Source organism: Xenopus laevis, chromosome 5L (assembly GCF_017654675.1).
Source record: "Xenopus laevis strain J_2021 chromosome 5L, Xenopus_laevis_v10.1, whole genome shotgun sequence".
NCBI lineage: Eukaryota > Metazoa > Chordata > Amphibia > Anura > Pipidae > Xenopus > Xenopus laevis.
In genome coordinates, this window is record NC_054379.1 from 160,719,809 (window position 1) to 160,740,382 (window position 20,574).

The 20,574-nt window shown below is 37.9% G+C and overlaps 1 protein-coding gene across 1 annotated transcript; it reads left to right on the forward strand.

The window, feature by feature from the left end:
- The first annotated feature begins 471 nt into the window (after window positions 1-471).
- On the forward strand, window positions 472-10,467 carry crisp1.7.L (cysteine-rich secretory protein 1 gene 7 L homeolog). The gene is made up of 8 exons (XM_018264095.2): window positions 472-644; window positions 1,593-1,654; window positions 5,332-5,451; window positions 6,364-6,454; window positions 6,769-6,914; window positions 8,047-8,147; window positions 8,570-8,658; window positions 10,123-10,467. The coding sequence occupies exons 2-8, from the start codon at window positions 1,598-1,600 to the stop codon at window positions 10,254-10,256; spliced, it is 738 nt and encodes a 245-aa protein (XP_018119584.1). The 5' UTR covers window positions 472-644; window positions 1,593-1,597; the 3' UTR covers window positions 10,257-10,467.
- Window positions 10,468-20,574: the final 10,107 nt, after the last annotated feature.

The window sequence follows — 20,574 nt, forward strand, 5'->3', positions numbered from 1 at the left end:
TCTTCTTCTCTCACTCCATCTCTTAAATAAAGGGGCTGTTCACCTCTGTATAGTTTACAATTGAAATGCAAAATAAAAACAAATTAAAAAAACCACAGAAAAAAAAGATCTGTGAAAATGATAGATATAAACTATTGGGAACGAAGATGGTAAAAACAGTCTTTGCAACAGTTTGTCACAGGGTCCTACAGCTCCTTATTCTTTTGTATAGGATATATATATAAGGGGTCTTCTTTTTATTAGTTAAACTAATAATTTGCATCAATAGGTTCAGCTAAGCAGCGATGTGTTTAACCAATGCAGTACAACTATCAGTCCAAAGTCCAAGGAATGCCCAACAAGGAGCTGGAAGAACAGGTATTTACCTCGAAGGCAAACACAAAGGAAGAGCTCATTACTAATTGACTCTGTGAGATATTAGACCTGCACTTGAAATAAGCTGAAATGTCAACAGATTTCTGAACAAACAGGATTTCAGGGGGATGTAGAAGCCTATGGATGGTGAAGGTTGGGTGTTGTAGGGTAACACCTACTGAAAGGTATTTCACTCTAATAACTGGAGGCAGAAGGTGGGGATGCTAAAGAGTATATATATATAGAAACAGTTACATCCACTGGACAGAGAGAAGGACAAAAGGAATCAGGTGAGTTAGAGCATCATTAAAATAGCAGCATGCAACGTGCAGGTATGTGTGTATCTATATATATCTATATGCACCTCTCTCTCTCTCTCTCTCTCTCTCTCTCTCTCTAAATACATTTAAATATAGATATATAATTGTAGTGCTAGGATATCTCTTAGGATATTCTAGATTGTTAATGACTTTTATACTGGTTTTATAGGGTCCATTTAAAACAGTTTGCGTTATTTTGGATAGCTTATGCACTGCAAATTCATATATATAAATTTATACTGTATATATGTGGGTGTATCATATAATTATACATATAGTTATAATATAATATAATTTTAGAGGGTTGCCATTTTCATGGCTGAAAAATACAATGAGCTCTTGTGAAAGAGATATTTATATATTTTTAGATAGTTAATCAAATAACTATTTTTGAATCAAGCTGAAATCATTTGGTATGGCCAGTGCTTCATCACTCTCTACATTATTTATATATATAGAACCTGTTTTCCAGAATGTGGAATTGTTTCTGAAACCTGATCTTTAAACCGAAAATCGTCCTACATTTTTAATAATTACCAATTCTTGCATCTATACAAATCTCTGACAGTGCCTTTCACACTATTTTTAAATTTAAATTTTTTTTTTTTTTTTTTTAAAAAGAAAGTATTTATTAGTTATGGAGGGGTCTCACTTGAGGCAGTTAAGCTAATTTTTTTTTAACTAGTCTTAAATGACCAAGCGGGCAAAGAAAAAGGAGATTGTACAGTGAATAAGAGCAGTTTGTATGGAAGTGATGTTATAAAATACAAAGAACACTATGATATCACACAATCCTTTCTCATGTTGTTTAAATGACTCAAAGATCCCACACTGTGAAGAAGAAAGAAAGAATATATGATAAAAAAATAAAGATTTTGCAATTATAATTTATGTTATTTTTTTTGTTGTTTTTTTTAGGAAAAATGATGCTGATTGTTGTCTTCTGCTTTTCAACCTTCTTGCAGCATGCAACACCCGCAGTAAGTACTGCACTTCATTGTATGTCATGTTTCTCTAATCTGAGAAATTTCAGCTGTTTTCTCTATTTGCTGTAAGTGAGGGGGGTTTAGAGAATCAGGAGCTTGTAGGAGAAGCCGCCCGTTCTTGTATTTGTGCTTGTATGGAGCAAGGGTATCCAATCTGTAGCCTTCAAGCTATGATATGGGATGTTGGGGATCATTACAATTAGAGGGTTATTTATTAAAGTCCGAATGGCAAAAACTTGAAAAACTAGTTTAAAATCTGAATAGTTAATGAAAAAAAAAAACTAGAATTTTCCACAATTTATTATACCCTGAGTATGGAAAAAGTCAGAATCCAAAAATCCGGCATCTCAGATCTGCCAGGGTTGTACTGTATATAAATCCTATACTATTTGGAAGTTTCTGTGGTCAGCTCTGGAAATAGCCTGACTATTTCGGACTTTTCGGGCAAAAATCCCAAAAATTCTGGCTTTTTGGCAAGGAGCCTGAAAAAATTGAGCAATTTGGGAAAAAACTCGATTTGGATTTTAGCTCAATTTTTTCGTGTTTGTCCCAATCCGATTAAATAGTGCTTTTTTTATTAATTATGGATGCACCAAATACACTATTTTGGATTCGGCTGAATCCTTTGCGAAAGATTTGGCCGAATACCAAACCGAATCTGAATCATAATTTGCATATTATTATTATTAACATGTATTTATATAGCGCCAACATATTGCGTAGCACTGTAAAGTAAATGTGATTATACAACTACATCACATGAATTACATACATAGAACATATGGAGCAACAAACATCACAATCAATACAGGTACAAAAAGGTGAGGAAGGCCCTATGCATAGGCATACAGTCTAAAGGGAAGGGAGTAATACACAAGGTGTGGGAGTGGGCAAGATCGAATTAAGTGGGTGAGAAATGTGGTATTGTATGTGGTGTTGCGTTTGGTAGTTAAGCAGAGTGAGGGGAGGCTTCTCGAAAGAAGTGCGTTTTCAGAGATTTCTTGAAAGCAGAAAGGTTGGGAGAAAGTCGGACAGACCGTGGGAGAGCGTTCCAGAGGAGGGGTGCAGCCCTTGCAAAGTCTTGAATGCGAGCATGTGAGGAGGTAATGAGAGAAGAGTTGAGTAGTAGGTCGGTGGAGGAGCGTAGTAAGCGAGTGGGTGAGTATATAGAGATGAGTTCAGAGATGTAGGGTGGGGCAGAGTTATGAAGTGCTTTGAAAGTCAGTGTCATTAATTTGAATTTGATTCTGAAAGGTAACGGAAGCCAGTGCAGGGATTGACAGAATGGCGAGGCAGAGGAGGAGCGGTTGCTGAGGTGTATGAGCCTCGCAGCAGTGTTCATTATGGACTGGAGAGGTGACAGTCTCTGGAGGGGGAGGCCAATTAAAAGAGAGTTACAGTAGTCTAGACGCGATATGATGAGAGAGTGAATAAGAATTTTGGCAGCGTCTTGGGTGATAAATGATCGTATTTTGGATATGTTCCTTAGGTGGAAGTGACAAGATTTAGTAAGTGACTGGATATGAGGAGTGAATGACAGGGCAGAATCTAGGATAACCCCAAGGCACCGGGCCTGGGGAGAGGGGGTGATAGTGGAGTTGTTAACTATGATGGATACTTCGGGGATGCTACTGGTGTTAGTTGGAGGAAAGAGAACCATTTCAGTTTTAGAGAGGTTTAGTTTAAGGTAGCGTTGCGACATCCAGGTAGAGATAGCGGACAGGCAGGAGGAGACGCGAGTTAGGAGTTCTGGGTTGAGATCAGGAGATGAGAGATAGATCTGAGTATCGTCAGCATAGAGGTGGTAGTGGAAACCATAAGAATTTATTAATTTGCCAAGGGAGGAAGTATAGAGGGAGAATAGTAATGGTCCCAGGACAGAGCCTTGGGGAACTCCAACAGAAAGAGGCAGGGGAGAAGATGATACTCCATTGTAGGAGACACTGAAGGAACGATTGGTGATGTAAGAAGAGAACCAGGACAGGGCTGTGTCACGAAGGCCAAGTGACTGGAGGGACTGGAGGAGGAGAGGGTGATCTACAGTGTCAAATGCAGCTGAGAGATCAAGCAGTATTAGTAGTGAGAAGTGATTGTTGGCTTTAGCGGTTAAAGGGTCATTAGTTAGTCGAGTCAGGGCAGTTTCCGTGGAGTGTTGTGGCTTAAAACCAGATTGTAGGGGGTCCAGCAGGTTATTGTCAGAGAGGAATGAGGTTAGTCGGTTGTAGACTAGGCGCTCAAGTAGTTTAGAGATGAAAGGTAGCAGAGAGATAGGTCGGAGGTTGTCAAGATTGGAGGGATCAAGAGAGGGTTTTTTAAGAATGGGGGTGACAAGAGCATGTTTTAGTTGAGAAGGAAACAGTCCAGTTGAGAGCGAAAGATTAAATAGGTGAGTTAAGGCTTTGATTAGACAGGGATTGGTATTGCGGAGAAGTTTTGAGGGAATTGGATCAAGCGGGCAGGTGGTAAGGTGAGAAGAGGCCAGAAGCTTTGAGACTTCCTCATCAGTGACAGGGGTGAAGGAGCACAGGAGGGACTGGGGAGTGTGGAGGGAGGGTGGTGGAAGTCTAGGGGGGTTGAGTAGTGTAATGTCCCTTCTGATAGTGTCAATTTTGTTTTTGAAGTGCTCAATATGCAAATTAGTAGTGGGAAGGGGAAAACATTTACATTTTTTCTTACTTGTTTTGTGACAAAAAGTCATACAATTTCCCTTCCTGCCCTAATTTGCATATGCCAATTACTATTTGCATTCAGTTCGGCCGGGCAGAAGAATTCGACCGAATCCGAATCCTGCTGAAAAAGGCCAAATCCTGAACCGAATCCTGGATTTGTTGCATCCCTATTATTAATATATAAGGTCCAATTGAGTATACTAGTTTGGCTTTTTAGATTAAAATAATCAGAGAAATTTGGACTTTGATAAATAAGGCCCTAAATGTGAGAGGATCCCCTGCTAGTGTTCTTGGTATAAAATCATACAGTATATGTAACTGATTAATATTGTTTTCATTTATGTACAAAGGTTGTTGTTGCCTCCAAACATGTAGAACATTGCCCTAAAATCAGCAGAATACCAACCAACAGAGGGGTAGATAATACAAATATGCTTTTATGGTTACATTTAGGTAATTGTAATGTTTGGTCTCTAAGGGTCCTGTTCACTAACATTTAGATTTCTATATGAGTTGTATTTTTTGGTCACAAATAATATTTTTTCTCTAAAAATTCATTTTTTTTTAAAAAAATTTCTCTAAAAAGTCAAGATTTGTTAAGAGTATTAAGCCAAGGGTTCAGGCTTTGTGGATTGGCTCAACCCATCCAGATATCACCTAGAATTATAATCTGGATAGGAGAAAATTTAGGGCATGGTAGGGACTTACCTTGGCGCAGTTGGGTGTAAGGGGGCATATTTGTATTACAACAAGGTGTGGTAAAGGCATTTTATCGACATGGGCAAAAAACTCGTGGAAATCATACATGTCTCTGGGGAAATATTTTATATCTCATTTTACCAAACTGTCACATTTTTCATCTGTTGTGCTCCAATTTGGATTTTAAACTGGTTGCTGGACTCAGTCCTGTCCTAACTACCAGGTATTTGTTTGTATGACAGATAGAAAGTTGGACGGAGCTGGAATGAATAAAAATATAAACAACACATTTTTTTCTTACAGGCTGTGTTTTCCTTCTCCTCGCTGTCAACATATAATGCCACCAACAGGCTCAACATTGTTCATGTCCACAATGCTTACAGGAGAGGCGCCAAACCAACTGCAGCCAACATGTTAAAAATGGTAAGAAAGGAACAAGGATATTACCTTATGGGGCACATTTACTATTGGTCGAATATCGAGGGTTAATTAACCCTCGATATTTGACCGTCGAAGTAAAATCCTTCGACTTCGAATTTCAAAGTCGAAAGATTTACCGCATTTCGTTCCAACGAACGATCAAAGAAAAAATCGTTCGATCGACGATTCGAAGGAGTTTAATACATCGAACGAACGATTTTCCTTCGATCAAAAAAAGCTAGGAAAGCTTATGGGGACCTTCCCCATAGGCTAACATTGGTGCTCGGTAGATTTTAGGTGGCGAAGTAGGTGGTCGAAGTTTTTTTTAAAGAGACAATACTTCGACTATCGAATGGTCGAATAGTCAAACGATATTTAGTTCGAATCGTTCGATTAGAAGTCGCAGTCGAAGTTTGAAGTAGCCAAAAAAAAAACTTCGGAATTCGAAGTTTTTTTCCTTCTAATCCTTCACTCGAGCTAAGTAAATCTGCCCCCAGGTGTCCATTCATATCTAAAAGAGATGGTTGGAGGGGATTAAGTAGGAACCTGATGTACATCTACCCTAGGGATGCCTTAGGGAAGAAGCCTATTAATTAACAATTTAATCAATACAATAGTTTAGGGTATCTAATGGGGCAATTCTAGAGTTGAACCGAAGAAGCTGAAGCAAGTCGCCAGTTGCATTATATTAACCACTACCAAACAGCATAGGGTCCATGTATTAATGATAAATAAATATCAGTTTCATTGCACTGCCAATCATAAAAATGTATTTTAATCGGGGTTCAAAGATTCAGAGAGGTGTTAGTGCTCAGCATTGCTGCTAAGCTGCACTGAGCACTAACACCCCATAGAAAATAAAAGCAATTGTGCAGACTGCATTTTTTTTCTATATTTGATTTTCAATCTTTCCAGAGTTGGAGTGATGAGGCAGCAAAAACAGCAGAGAATTGGGCGAAAACCTGCAATCAGTATCACAGTCCATCAGCCGCCCGGCAGATTACTAGTAAGTACATTTGTGCTAGGACACATTCAGCTCCAAATATTGCAGATCTATCCAGTAACCTACATGTTCATGGGGTTCAAGTTAGGGGACCTAAAGGGGATGGGAGGGGAGACGCCTAGGTTCCTCCCTCTGACCAACAAATAAATACAGTACTGCCAAATGCACTAAATTAACCCTTATATCTCCAAAACTGCATGACAAATGATATTGATGAGGACACTCAAGGCTAATTTCAGGAGAGGGTAAGAAGAATGTTATCAAAATTGACCTATTTGTTATTACATCAGGAAAATGATATCCCCTTAATCTTTTAGCTTTCTCTTGTGGGGAAAATCTGTTCATGTCGTCCTATCCGGCCTCCTGGGAGGAGGCGATTGAATCACTTCACAGCGAATATAAGAATTTTGAATACGGAGTAGGAGCCAAAGACCCTGATCTGGACATAGGCCATTATACCCAGGTAATGATTTTTTGTGTTTTTCTGCAGGCAGTTTATTTGCATGAAGATACCAACTCACATAACACAATTACTTTGATTTTGGCTCATTCACCAAAGCTACAAGTTCAAAAAAGCTTATGGCTCACTTACTTGTGTTATAGATAGTGATGGACGAATTAATTCGCCAGGCGCAAATTCACAGCGAATTTGCACGATTCGCCGCCAGCGAATAAATTCGCGAAACGCCCGCGAAAATTCGCCGACAAAAATTTGCCGTCAAAAAAATTTTTCCGCGGCATCGGAAAAAATAGACGCCGGCTTCAAAAAATGGGAGCCGGCGTCAAAAACGAGATGCCGGCGCAGTTTAGCGAATTTTTCGCCGTTTTGCAAAATTCGCTAATTTTTCGCCAAAGGGAAACGGCGCAAATTCGCCCATCACTAGTTATAGATCTTTTTAGCTCCTAAATGCCACCTTAAGCAATAAAATGGAAAAATGCTACATACCTTCCCTGCTGATCTGTTCCTACCAGTTTGCAAACATCTTCTCAAAACCAAATATGGCCACAATTGAATACATCCTAACCATGCCCAATCATACTCACTTCCCAAATATGCTCCAAACCTCACTCAGTTTTGGGACCGTGCCCCTTTTGAAACCAACTGGATAGGATTACGAGTGAAAATTCAGGTTGTAAATGAAGCTTAGGGGATAAGGGTCTTTACTTAACCTTTAGATATGGACAGTTTTATATTTAGGGGCAGATTTATTAAGGTTCGAGTTGTGTTTTCCATGATAATTCGAGTTTTCCAGTTATATTTTTTGGTCCAAACTCACTTTTTTGGGTAAAAAACCCCTTGAGGTCATGTAGAAGTTAGTGACAGAGGTCCCTTGAACCATTTGAAGAGGTTAATGACCTGTTTGATGTTTGAGTTTTTTCGGATTGTTTTTTTTTTCCACGAAAAACTCAATTAATTCAAGTTTTCGGGTTTCTGGACTCGAACTTGCAGAATCGGGCTATTGCCATTCGAGTTTTTTCATAAATAAGATACCATTTGAGTTGCGAGTTCATTTGAGTTCATTTGAGGTATAAAAAACTCTAACACTCGACCTTTGATAAATAATCCCCAAAATGTACATTTTTTATGATTCTAGATTATGTGGTACAAATCCTACCTGATTGGATGCTATTGCACGGAATGCCCTGTTAATAACATCACACTGAGATACTACTATGTTTGTCACTACTGCCCGACGTAAGTAAACAGAGAGGTCTTTCTATTCTATAGCCTTGTGATCCTATACTGAACTCTGTTCTATATGTGAATAAGGTCATGACTGGTGGTGCTATCTGGGATGCAGAAATCCCATGGGTTGAATGGCAGACTTCAATGACGCATTTGGCGTAAATTAATTTCACTGGCTAACTGAAGGTGTGGCCACTGGTTTGGGGTTGTTTATGGGGGAAATGAATGTGCTTTACAGGTGATTTATGGTTTACTAGGGGGGAGAGAACTTAGCATCTATTATTTAACTACCCCAATAGTCATATTATTGGTAGATACCAATAACTCTCTTGGTGGCAATCACTTATTGACAATCACATCAGTCAGATCCTCATTGGCTGTGTCTCTATAGTTTATTTTGTTTACTAATTAGTCATTCTTTTCTATTCTAGAGGAAATTTTGCTGACACAATAGAATATCCCTACAAATCTGGCCCGGCGTGTGCTGACTGCCCAAACACATGTGATAATGGACTGTGCAGTAAGTATATAAATCAATCATTTGCCCCCCAATGGGTAATATTTCTGTTGACGAACTAGGCAACCAACACTTCATCTGTTTAGTTTAGTTGCTCAGCTGAAAATAAGGGATAGATCTTAGCATCTACTTGTTTAGGAGGAAATGTAACCTTTACAACACTTTCCCTTTGTTTCTGTCCTTATACATTAGGTACCTATAAAGTGCAACCAATGCCAATTTTTGTAAAGAGAAGAGTAGGCAGTAACACTTCCAACCCTTTCCCCTTGTCTCTGTCAATATAGATTAGACATCCATCTTGTAATATCAATTCTCAGGTCTGTGGGGAAAATATGAGTAGAGCAGGTAGTAACCTTTCCATCACTTTTCTCTTTTTCCACTTACATAGTTTTCTACTTCAGACTGTGGTCTCTGCTCAGCACATACATAATCTGGGGCAATTGGACTGTAAGGGGGTTATTATTAAAATCCAAATGTTAAAATCTCTAAAAATTAGTTTTCTAGTGAATTTTTAGAGATTTTAACATTTGGATTTTAATAAAAAAAATTGTATTTCTTTAAATTTATTTTGATGCTGCAAAAAGCCAGAATCTGACCATCTCAGACCTGTCGAGGTCCTGTATAAGTTAGCGGGAGAGGCACCTATCTCAATTTGACTTTTCGTGGGTTTAGCCCGAAAAACATACTTTTTCAGGGTTTTCAGGGAAAAACTCGAAAAATTAGAGCAATTCAGGAAAAAAAGTCTGAAAAATTAGAGAAGTTCAGAAAAAAAGCCAGAAAAATTAGAGCAATTTGTGAAAAAGGCCAAAAAATTTGAACAATTTGGGTTTTCACACAATGCACACAATTCTATCGAGTTTTTCTGCAATCCGAATAAATAAAATTTTATTAATAAATAAGAATCGGACATGGGAATTAGGTTGTGGTTTTTCTTTTATAAGATGTGAGATAAATTTTGATTTTAGTAAATCACCCCCTAAGTGTGGGAAAGGGGGTTATTTACTAAACTCCTAATGCAAAAATCACTATTTTTTTTATAAAATCGGACTTTTAAAAAAATCACAAATTTTTCGTGATTTATTAAACCCTGAGGATGGAAAAATCTGAATCAAAAAATCCGGCATCTCAGACCTGTCGAGGTTGTATATAAGTCAAAGGGAGAAGCCCCACTGATTTTTTTGATGGGCGCTGGGTTTTTGGAAATACCCCGAAGTTTTCGGGCAAAATTCTGAGTTTTCGGATGAGAAATCTGAAAAAATTGTGAAAATCTGATTTTTTTCCAGTTTTTTTTCCCGCAAACAAAATTTTCGGGAAAGTGTATTTATAAATAAGCCCAAAAAACCTGTGCGGATTTGGTCGGAGATTGAGATAAATTCAGACTTTGATAAATAACCCCCTTAATCTGTAACGGAATTATAGGAAATGTGCCACATGTTTCTTACATTTACTTTTCTTGTATCTTTTCAGCCAACCCCTGCCCATATGAAGATAACTATGGCAACTGCCAGGATTTGGCATCTGAAGGTGGATGTGATCGATACCAACTTGTAAAGGAAGGTTGTCAGGCTTCCTGTCTGTGCAAAAACAAAGAGATTATATAAATGTTTCTCTGGGTCGCCCAACTCATACCTTTAAAACTAATCACCTGCAACCACTGGCTAAAAGAAATGAATTCAGATGCATTGTACATCTCGTTTGATTGCTAATTAGCCATGCAAAAACAGAATCATTTTTTTAATTTTAGGAGAGCTGTTCATTTAATATAATGGAGGGTTTTGCTCATTACATTGCTAGTAATAATTACATAAATACATACATATATATATATATATATATATATATATACTGTATACTGTATATATATATATATATATATATATATATATATATTTACTAGGGATGATACTAATTATTATATCAGAGAAATATTAAACGGTATTCATGCAATCAAATGTCAATAAAATTACAGATATTGTTCAGTATTTACTTCCATTTATTTACATTACTCATATTGCAGAACCGTATTTATGTGTGCTGGCAGGTTCATATAATGAAATACAATAAAAAGATTTTGCTGGACATTTTTAAAGGTCAGATGCAAAGCTGTGTTGGTTTATTAAAAATGTAAATAGCGCTGGATTAAGGGCAAGGAGATGAACATGAGAACTGGCCACTGCTCCAGATGGTTTAAAAAATTACTAAGCATTTGTTTTCAGTTTATGGTGCTTTCAAATTTAGAAAATAACATTTACAAAGTAAAACAAAAATCTATATTAGTATTATTATTAGTAGTAGATAGTTAGATAGTTAGATAGTTTAATTGGGTTGAAAAAAGACCATCAAGTTCAACTCCTCCAAATGAAAACCCAGCATCCATACACACACCCCTCCCTACTTTTAATTAAATTCTATATACCCATATCTATACTAACTATAGAGTTTAGTATCACAATAGCCTTTGTATTATGTCTGTCAAAAAAATCATCCAAGTCCCTCTTATAGTCATTAACTGAATCAGCATCACAACATCACCCGGCAGTGCATTCCACAACCTCACTGTCCTGACTGTGAAGAACCCCCTACTCTGTTCCTTTAAATGAAAGTTCTTTTCTTCTAGTCTGAAGGGGAGGCCTCTGGTACGTGATCCACTTTATGGGTAAAAAGGTCCCCTGTTATTTGTCTATAATGTCCTCTAATGTACTTGTAAAGTCTAATCATGTCCCCTCGCAAGCGCCTTTTTTCCAGAGAAAACAACCCCAACCTTGTCAGTCTCCCCTCATAATTTGTGATAATTAATTTATTTCACACTCATACAGAGAGTTGTGAAATCCGGTATAAGCTTATTCAATAGTGTTTATTAACTTCAAATTTTTCTCACCGTTAAGTTAAACTGGCTCAGGTGCCAATTGCCCCGAGCCTCTCACTTAAGGAAGGGGGGAGAGAGAAAAACCGTCCCCAACTTTGATATCCCCAATCTTCAATTTGGTATTTAGCTTACCGGATTTCTGCTGTGACCCGGGTGCAGCCGCCCCGAGTCCGTCGCCAAGAAATAAACGCCAAGTTACGATTATTGATGTATGGCAGCGCACTCCAGACCACATTCAATAGTCACCAACACCGCAGTTGCTTGTTAAAAAGATAAATTTTATTCGAACATTAGGCTAAAAAGCGTCTGAGGTCTGACGCGTTTCGTGTTCACACACTTCCTCAGAGACCTCATGCTCACTACCATGTGCACCCCTTATATTCACAAAGACCCTCCCCTTAGATTGATATGTTAATTCTAAGGGGAGGGTCTTTGTGAATATAAGGGGTGCACATGGTAGTGAGCATGAGGTCTCTGAGGAAGTGTGTGAACACGAAACGCGTCAGACCTCAGACGCTTTTTAGCCTAATGTTCGAATAAAATTTATCTTTTTAACAAGCAACTGCGGTGTTGGTGACTATTGAATGTGGTCTGGAGTGCGCTGCCATACATCAATAATCGTCCCCTCATAATTTAACTCTTCCCTCCCTCTAACCAGTTTAGTTGCACTTAGTCTCTGTACTCTCTCCAGCTCATTTATATCCCTCTTAAGGACTGGAGTCCAAAACTGCCCCCATACTCCAGATGAGGCCTCACCAGGGACCTATAAAGAGACATAATTATGTTTTCATCCCTTGAGTTAATGCCCTTTTTTATACAAGACAGAACTTTATTTGCTTTAGTAGCCACAGAATGACACTGCCCAGAATTAGACAACTTGTTATCTACAAACACCCCAAGATCCTTCTCATTTAAGGAAACTCCCAACACACTGCCATTTAGTGTATAACTTGCATTTATATTATTTTTGCCAAAGTGCATAACCTGCATTTATCAACTTTGAACCTTTTCCAGTAGTAGTAGGGATGCACCTAATCCACTATTTGGGATTCGGCCCCATACTCCAGATTCGGCCAAATGCCTTCATTAGCACACGCAAATTTAGGATGGGAAAGGAAAAAGTGGAAACATTTTTTTTTACTTTTTACAAAAGTCACATGATTTCGTTTCTCAATGCTAATTTACATATCCAAATTAGGATTCAGATTTACTGTAGTTTGGCCAGGCGCAAAAAAGGCCAAATCGTGTCCGAATCCCAAGCCAAATCTGGAATTCGGTGCATCCCTAATTATTAGTATAATAAGTAATGTTGTTATAATAATAATAATAATAATATTCTTTTAATATAATTAAAATATAATCATTTTTTTTACACAATTTTTAGAATTTGAAAGCACCATACTATAACTAGGGCCATAAAAATGAGGGGCAGATTTATCAAAGGTCGAATTTCGAAGTGAAATATACTTTGAAATTCGGCCATCGAATGACTATACTTCGGGGCACATTCACCAAGCTCGGGTGAATGAATAGAGGGAAAAAAACCTCGAATTTCGAGTCGTTTTTTGTGCTCCTCGACTATCGAATTGGCGTAAATTCGCCTGAGTAAAATGATTCGAATAGATCGAGCGAAAAAACGCTGCCACTATTCGCCCATTCGATAGTCGAGGAACTGTCTCTTTTAAAAATACTTCGACTGCCTACTTTGCCAGATTAAACCTACCAAATTGCTTTAAAAGCCTATGGGAAAGTCCCATAGGCTTCTTTTCTACGTTTTTGATCGAATAAAAAGGCATTCGATCGATCATTCAATCGAATGAAAATCCTTCGATCGAATATTCAATCGTGCGACTATTCGCCGGGCGAATATTCACCCATTCGACTATTCGCCAGCGCATAAATTCGCCCAAATTCATTATTTGATTCTATTCCCCAGTCGAATTTCAAGGGATTTAACCCCTCGGAATTCGTCCCTTGATACATTTGCCCCTTCGACTTTGAACATCGAAATTTTTTTCTTACCGAATTTGACCGTCTTGTGGTCAAAGTAAAATCGTTCGATTGAACGATTCAAACGATTTCAGCGATCGATCGAACGACTTTACTTGACTACAAAACACTTAGAAAAATGCATTAGAAGGTCTCCATAGGCTAACATAGCACTTTGGCAGGTTTAATTTGGCGAAGTATTGAAGTCAAAGTTTTTTTTAAAGAGACAGTACTTCGTAGTATTCTATTCGATGGTCAAAGTATCCAAAAAATTACTTTGAATTTCTAATTTTTTTACTTTGAAAATTCCCTCGAATTCACTTCGAGCCTTTATAAATCTTCCCCTAATAGTAATAATGACTTACCGTCTGTTTCTGCTTATTATATAGATCTAGAAAATAAAACGAAAAATTTGAATTGTATTTTATTGTTATTGATTGAGAAAATATTGGAAAATAGAATGTAACAGAGGAAATTTTAAATAATAATATGTTTTTAAAATTTTATTTGTTACATTTGAAAGCACCATAAGCACAATAATAATAATAATAAAAGAAGAAGAAGAAGAAGAAATACTATTTGTTTTCTGCTTATTATGTTTTCAAATTTAGAAAATAAAATGTAAAAATATGGTTATAATTATATTAAAAGTAGTATAATATATATCAATAATTCTTGTTGCATCAACAACGACAATAATTTATATTTATAACATATCCAAGAGTTATATATCTGTGTCCAACCTGGTGAGTTAATTGTGTTAACCCGCATAAATAGTGATGGGCGAATTTATTCGGCAGGCGCGAATTCGCGGTGAATTTGCGCGATTCGCCGCCAGCGAATAAATTCGCGAAACGCTCGCGAAAATTCGCGACAAAAATTCGCCGGCGCCAAAAAATTTTTTCCAAAAAAACGGACGCCGGTGCCAAAAACGGGCGCCGGCGTCAAAAAAACGGGCGCCGGCGTCAAGAACGAGACGCCGGCGCGAATTTTCCGGCGAAGCGAAACGGCGCAAATTCGCCCATCACTACGCATAAACTTTTCCTTGAGACAAAATATCCAGTTGAGACAGGGGCTAAATTGCATGTTGTTTACTCTTATGACAACTTGTAGGATAAATGTCAATAAGGGTATGCAATCCGTTATCCAGAAACCCGTTACCCATAAAGCTCAGAATTATGGAAAGGTTGTCTCCCATAGACTCGATTCTATCTGAATAATCAACAGTTTTAAAATTGATTCCCTTTTTCTGTGTAATAATAAAACAGTAGCTTGTACTTGATCCCAACTAAGATATAATTAATCCTTATTGGAGGCAAAAACGGCCTATTGGGTTTATTTAATGTTTACGTGATTTTCAGATCCGTTATCCGGAAAACCCCAGGACCTGAGCATTCTGGATAACAGGTCCCTTAACTATTCTTCTTTTTTCTATATATTAATCATTTTATGAAATGTATAGTAAAGGACTAATGATATAAGTGATTTATGTCATGAGTTAAGTACAAGAGATTTAGATATAATGGTTAAGCTCAGATGAAAGATGGGGGTATGATGAAACCTGAGGATCATTTCTAGTTCAGTCTTAAGCTGAACAAATATTTGAAGAAATTCAATAAACCAGCTATCAAGACAAAGTTGTAACTTTATATCAGTATGAACAGCCAGTATCATATTTAAGGGGTGGTTCACCTTCAAGTTAACTTTTAGGGCTATTCCACACGGGGAGATAGCGACGCGTTTGCGGTCGCGGCGACAAAGCGCCGCGACAGTCGCCGCGACCGGCGCAGGCGACAGTTTTGTATGGGCGCCTATGTAAAAACGCCTGTGCTAACCACACGAGGCGATGCGCTTTTCAACAGTCGCCTGAAAATGCCTCGCCAGGCTTTTTCAGGCGACTGTTGAAAAGCGCATCGCCTCGTGTGGTTAGCACAGGCGTTTTTACATAGGCGCCCATACAAAACTGTCGCCTGCGCCGGTCGCGGCGACTGTCGCGGCGCTTTGTCGCCGCGACCGCAAACGCGTCGCTATCTCCCCGTGTGGACTAGCCCTTAGTATGTTATAGAATGGCCAATTCTAAGCAACGTTTCAACTGGTCTTCATTTTTTTAAATTTTTATAGTTTTCTTCTTCTCCAGACTCTTTCCAGCTTTCAAGTGAGGGTCACTGACCCCATCTAAAATACAAAATGCATGGTTGCTAGTGTAATTTGGACCCTAGGAACTAAATTTCTGAAAGTGCAAACTAGAGAGCTGCTGAATAAAAATCTAAATAACTACAAATAATAAAAAATGAAAACCAATTGCATGAATGTAAACCCCTTTAAGGGTAACAATATTTGAGGGTTGTTCCCTGTCTAAAACAACACTGGATACCTCTACACTTAAGCTATAATTAGAGTGGTTGTCAAGGTTAAGCGTTCAAGGAAACACCAGAACACTAAAGCCTCCAAATGTTTATGGCTGTGTACATCATTCACAGTTCCTTACTGTTCTTTTGACCTGTGACTAGTGATGGGCGAATTTATTCGCCAGGCGTGAATTCGCGGCAAATTCCAGCGATTTGCCACCAGGGAATAAATTTGCGAAACCACCGCAAAAATTCGCCAGTGGAAATTCAAAAAATACGGACGACGAAGTCCGTTTTTTTGGACGACGGCACATTTTCACCAAAAATGGATGCCGGCATCGAAAATGAGACGCCGGCGCCGTTTCGCACATTTTTCACCGTTTCCCGAATTTCGCTGGAAATTTGCAAATTTTTCAACGAAGCGAAACGCCTCAAATTCACCCATTACTACCTTTGACCACCAACAAAACCTTTTTTAAAAAATAAAAAATTCTATCTTGTTCCTCCCCCTCCTACCCCGCTGATTTTATCTCTGTCGGAACTGCCTTGCAGCATGTGCCAACCTAGATAAGAAGAAAAAAATGGACCCACAGTAGGGGGTTTTCCTTCAGACTAGGCATGGTTGTACTTTTTGAAAAACAGTTGCACTCGATGGTGGATATTTATCAAATGTCGAATTTTAGAGCTTTGTGAGCTGTTGGACCTTGAATGAACTCACAACTGAAATGGTTTCTAATTTAAGAAAAAACTTGAAAGTAAAAAACTCAAATCAGTGAATTCCAGTTGAGAAACCGCAAAAATGTAATTGAAAAAAAAAACCTCAAATTTATACAATTGATCAAGTTTTCAAGCGAAACACTCCAAAAAAAAAAACCTTGAACATCATGAAGGCTATTAACATGTGGGGGCCGATTCACTAAGGGTCGAATATCGAGGGTTAATTAACCCTCGATATTCGACTAGGAATTAAAATCCTTCGACTTCGAATATCGAAGTTGAAGGATTTAGCGCAGATAGTTCAATCGAACGATCGAAGGATAATTCCTTCGATCGAATGATAAAATCCTTAGAATCTAACGATTCGAAGGATTTTAATCCAACGATCGAAGGAATATCCTTCGATCAAAAAAACTTAGCCAAGCCTATGGGGACCTTCCCCATAGGCTAACATTGACTTCGGTAGCTTTTAGATGGCGAACTAGGGGGTCGAAGTTTTTTTTTAAAGAGAGAGTACTTCGACTATAGAATGGTCGAATAGTCGAACGATTTTTACTACGAATCCTTCGATTCTAAGTCGTAATCGTAGTCGAAGGTCGAAGTAGCCCATTCGATGGTCGAAGTAGCCCAAAAAAAACTTCGAAATTCTACGTTTTATACCTTCGAATCCTTCACTCGAAGTTAGTGAATCGGCCCCTTAATGTTAATTAATTTTTGCGGGTTTTGGGACACGTAGTTTGAAAATGGCTCCTAGTGAGCAAGTCTCTCCTTTGAAGATAGATTTGGCATTAAACATAGGGTAAACAGCTATATAAATTGTACGCAAGGGGTAATTTATTGTGTAGCGTGTCCATGCCATAAGAAATATATTGGCATGAACCACACAAATTTTGAAAGTGAGAATCCATCAGCACTGTAGCTCGATTAGAACTTCAGGCACATTGTGTATAATATGTCATTGTATTAATCTTCTTATTCTGCATACTATTTGTTATCATATTGATTTTTATGGTTTTATTGTGAAAACCAAATAAAATATTTCAAACACAAGAACTTCAGGCAATGTTAATAAAAATAATGATAAGACTATATCAACAGTTGCACAACATTTTAATGTCACAATATGGATCCAGCACAGTGGCGGAACTACCGGGGGAGCAGGGGGTGCGATTGGGCCAGGGCCCGCACCCCCTCACAGGGGAGGGATTTTAGCGCCGAAGGGGTAGACTTCTCCTTTAATCATAGGCATCACATTCTCTTCCTAGTGCAGAAAGTAAGTGGACATTAAACTCAAAAAAATACCCTGACATAAAATGCCAAAACGCCTAATAAAGGAAAGCACAAGGTTCAACTTCCCAAAAGTTTTTTATACAGTATTTTTCTGTACTCTATACTGTATCCTTTTAGAATTTTTCTGATTACCCTAACCTTTTTGGCTCATTGTGTTAATACTTCAAACATTAAAGGATTGAGGTTTTAGGATTAGAAACTATTTATAGCTTTGTGAGCTCCACATCCTTGGTTCAGACCTGAAGGTCAATAATACCATAATACTCCCTGACATTGGGATCTAAACTCTAACCTCTACCCCATTAAGGTATGACAACCACCTCTTGTGTGCATTTCGACTTTTCTACAATACCTCAAACTGAAATAAATGTAATAAATATTTATCAAAATCAGAATTTTTTTGTTTTTTTTATATTTAAAACAGTCCGACCAAAGTAGAATCCACTATTTGATCTCTGGTAGCATGCCGCCCACCTAAAATCCTGCTGCCCTAGGACCGGGCCTTGGTGGTCTTTCCGCAAATCCAGGCCTGATCATGAAGGTTATTAACATATATAAATGGTTCAAGGGACCTCTGCCTTTGACTTCTACATTACTTTGACAGGTTTTCAATGGTGTATTTTCAGATTCAAGCTATATTCAGGGTCAGGTATAATAAATTTTGAAAAGTAAATAATCTATTATTGACCAAAAATACTCTTGAGTACTCAAATTTTTGTGTAACAAACAACTGGACCTTTGATAAATAACCCCTGAAGTGTTGACCAAGGGGAGGTATGTCATGTTTTGAGAACATCCAGGCTCTCAAATTGTTTTAATCCTTTAATCCACTGATCACAGTAGGTTCTTAGGTGTCCCCTGCCAGCAGGTAAGTATCAAATAACTGTGTAGAAAGTTTCAGACTTATGGATAGTGTGACAAAGTGGAAACATGGTTCAACAGAAAATTATTTTTAGCAATCTCTCAGGAGTTTGCTGAAACTGCATTTTAGCAGAACAACAAGGATATTTTTTTGTCTGTTATCCTGAAACCCATTATCCATAAAGCTCTGAATTACAGAAAGGCCGTCTCCCATAGTCTCCATTTTATCCAAATAATCCAAATTTTTTAAAAATATTTTCCTTTTTCTGTGTAATAATAAAACAGTAGCTTGTACTTGATCCCAACTAAGATATAATTAATCCTTATTGGAAGTAAAACCAGCCTATTGGGTTTATTTAATGATTATATGATTTTTTAGTGGACTTAGGGGCCGATTCACTAACTTTGAGTGAAGGATTTGAAGTTAAAAAACTTCGAATTTCAAAGTTTTTTTTGGGCTACTTCGACCATCGAATGAGCCAGTTCGACCTTCGACTACGACTACGACTTTGAATCGAAGGATTCGAAGTAAAAATCGTCTGACTATTCGACCATTCGATAGTCAAAGTACTGTCTCTTTAAAAAATACTTCGACCCCCTAGTTCGCAATCTTAAAGCTACCGAAGTCAATGTTAGCCTATGGGGAAGGTCCCCATAGGCTTGGCTAACTTTTTTTGATCGAAGGATATTCCTTCGATCGTTGGATTTAAATCCTTCGAAACGTTCGATTCGAAGGATTTAATCGTTCGATCGAAGGAATTATCCTTCGATCGTTCGATCGGACTATCTGCAATAAATCCTTGTCTTCGATATTTGAAGGATTTTAGTTCCTAGTCGAATATCGAGGGTTAATTAACCCTCGATATTCGACCCTTAGTGAATCGGCCCCTTAATGTATGAAGATCCAAACTACGGAAAGAACCATCACCTGGAAAATTCCAGGTCCCAAGCATTCTGGATAACAGGTTCCTTACCTATAGTAAATAAAGTAGTATTTATGAAGGACAACTAAAAAGAGTGAAACAACACAAATACTCAAAAATACTTTATGAAAACTATAATACACTCAGATATGGTTAAAAATAGATATAGCAATTTAAAAAATACAAAACTATACATAGGCTTAACAAAAAGGTGCAATGTACACACCTTGATTGTGCCCAGGGAAAAGAAGTTGTATAGAAGTTGTATGGAAATCCCCACTGCCCAGTTTCTCTCCTACCTGAGAGTTGCCGGGGAGTGGGGGGACATGGATGGGTGGTTGGTTTTTTGTGCCATGTGGGTACCCCACTGCTATATATTAAATACATTCTATTAATACATTCAACTTATACACCGTTATATTCTACAGCATTGTGGAAAATGTTAGTTCTTGAATCCCAAGATTTATCATGGTTTCTTTTTATTATGTGCCCGCTGAGACCTCTGTCATCTCTATCATTCAAAACCACAAAATGCCAATGATGGACAGTGAAAAACACTTATTTCCCTTTGCTTTTGTTTTGTTTGTTTTTGGATCTTATGGATTTTTTCCTTTTTTTTTTGTGGATGACACACAATTACTGGAAGATGCCGGCATGCCACAGAAGATTATACAAATGATAACAAACCTAATTGTATGTTATGTAACGTATAAGGCATTATGTAAGACTACAATAGGTGATTATATTACTTATGCACAAGGTCTAAGTCTTAACCATTTGAAACGATATTCTTCTTCCTCATATCTCCTTTCCTACCTGAAATCCCCTACAAATGAATTCAATAAGCTCCTCTTAATTTCTCTTCCAATCATGTCTTATCTCTATTTCTCTGTCTCTCATATTTATATTGTTGTGCACCATGCCA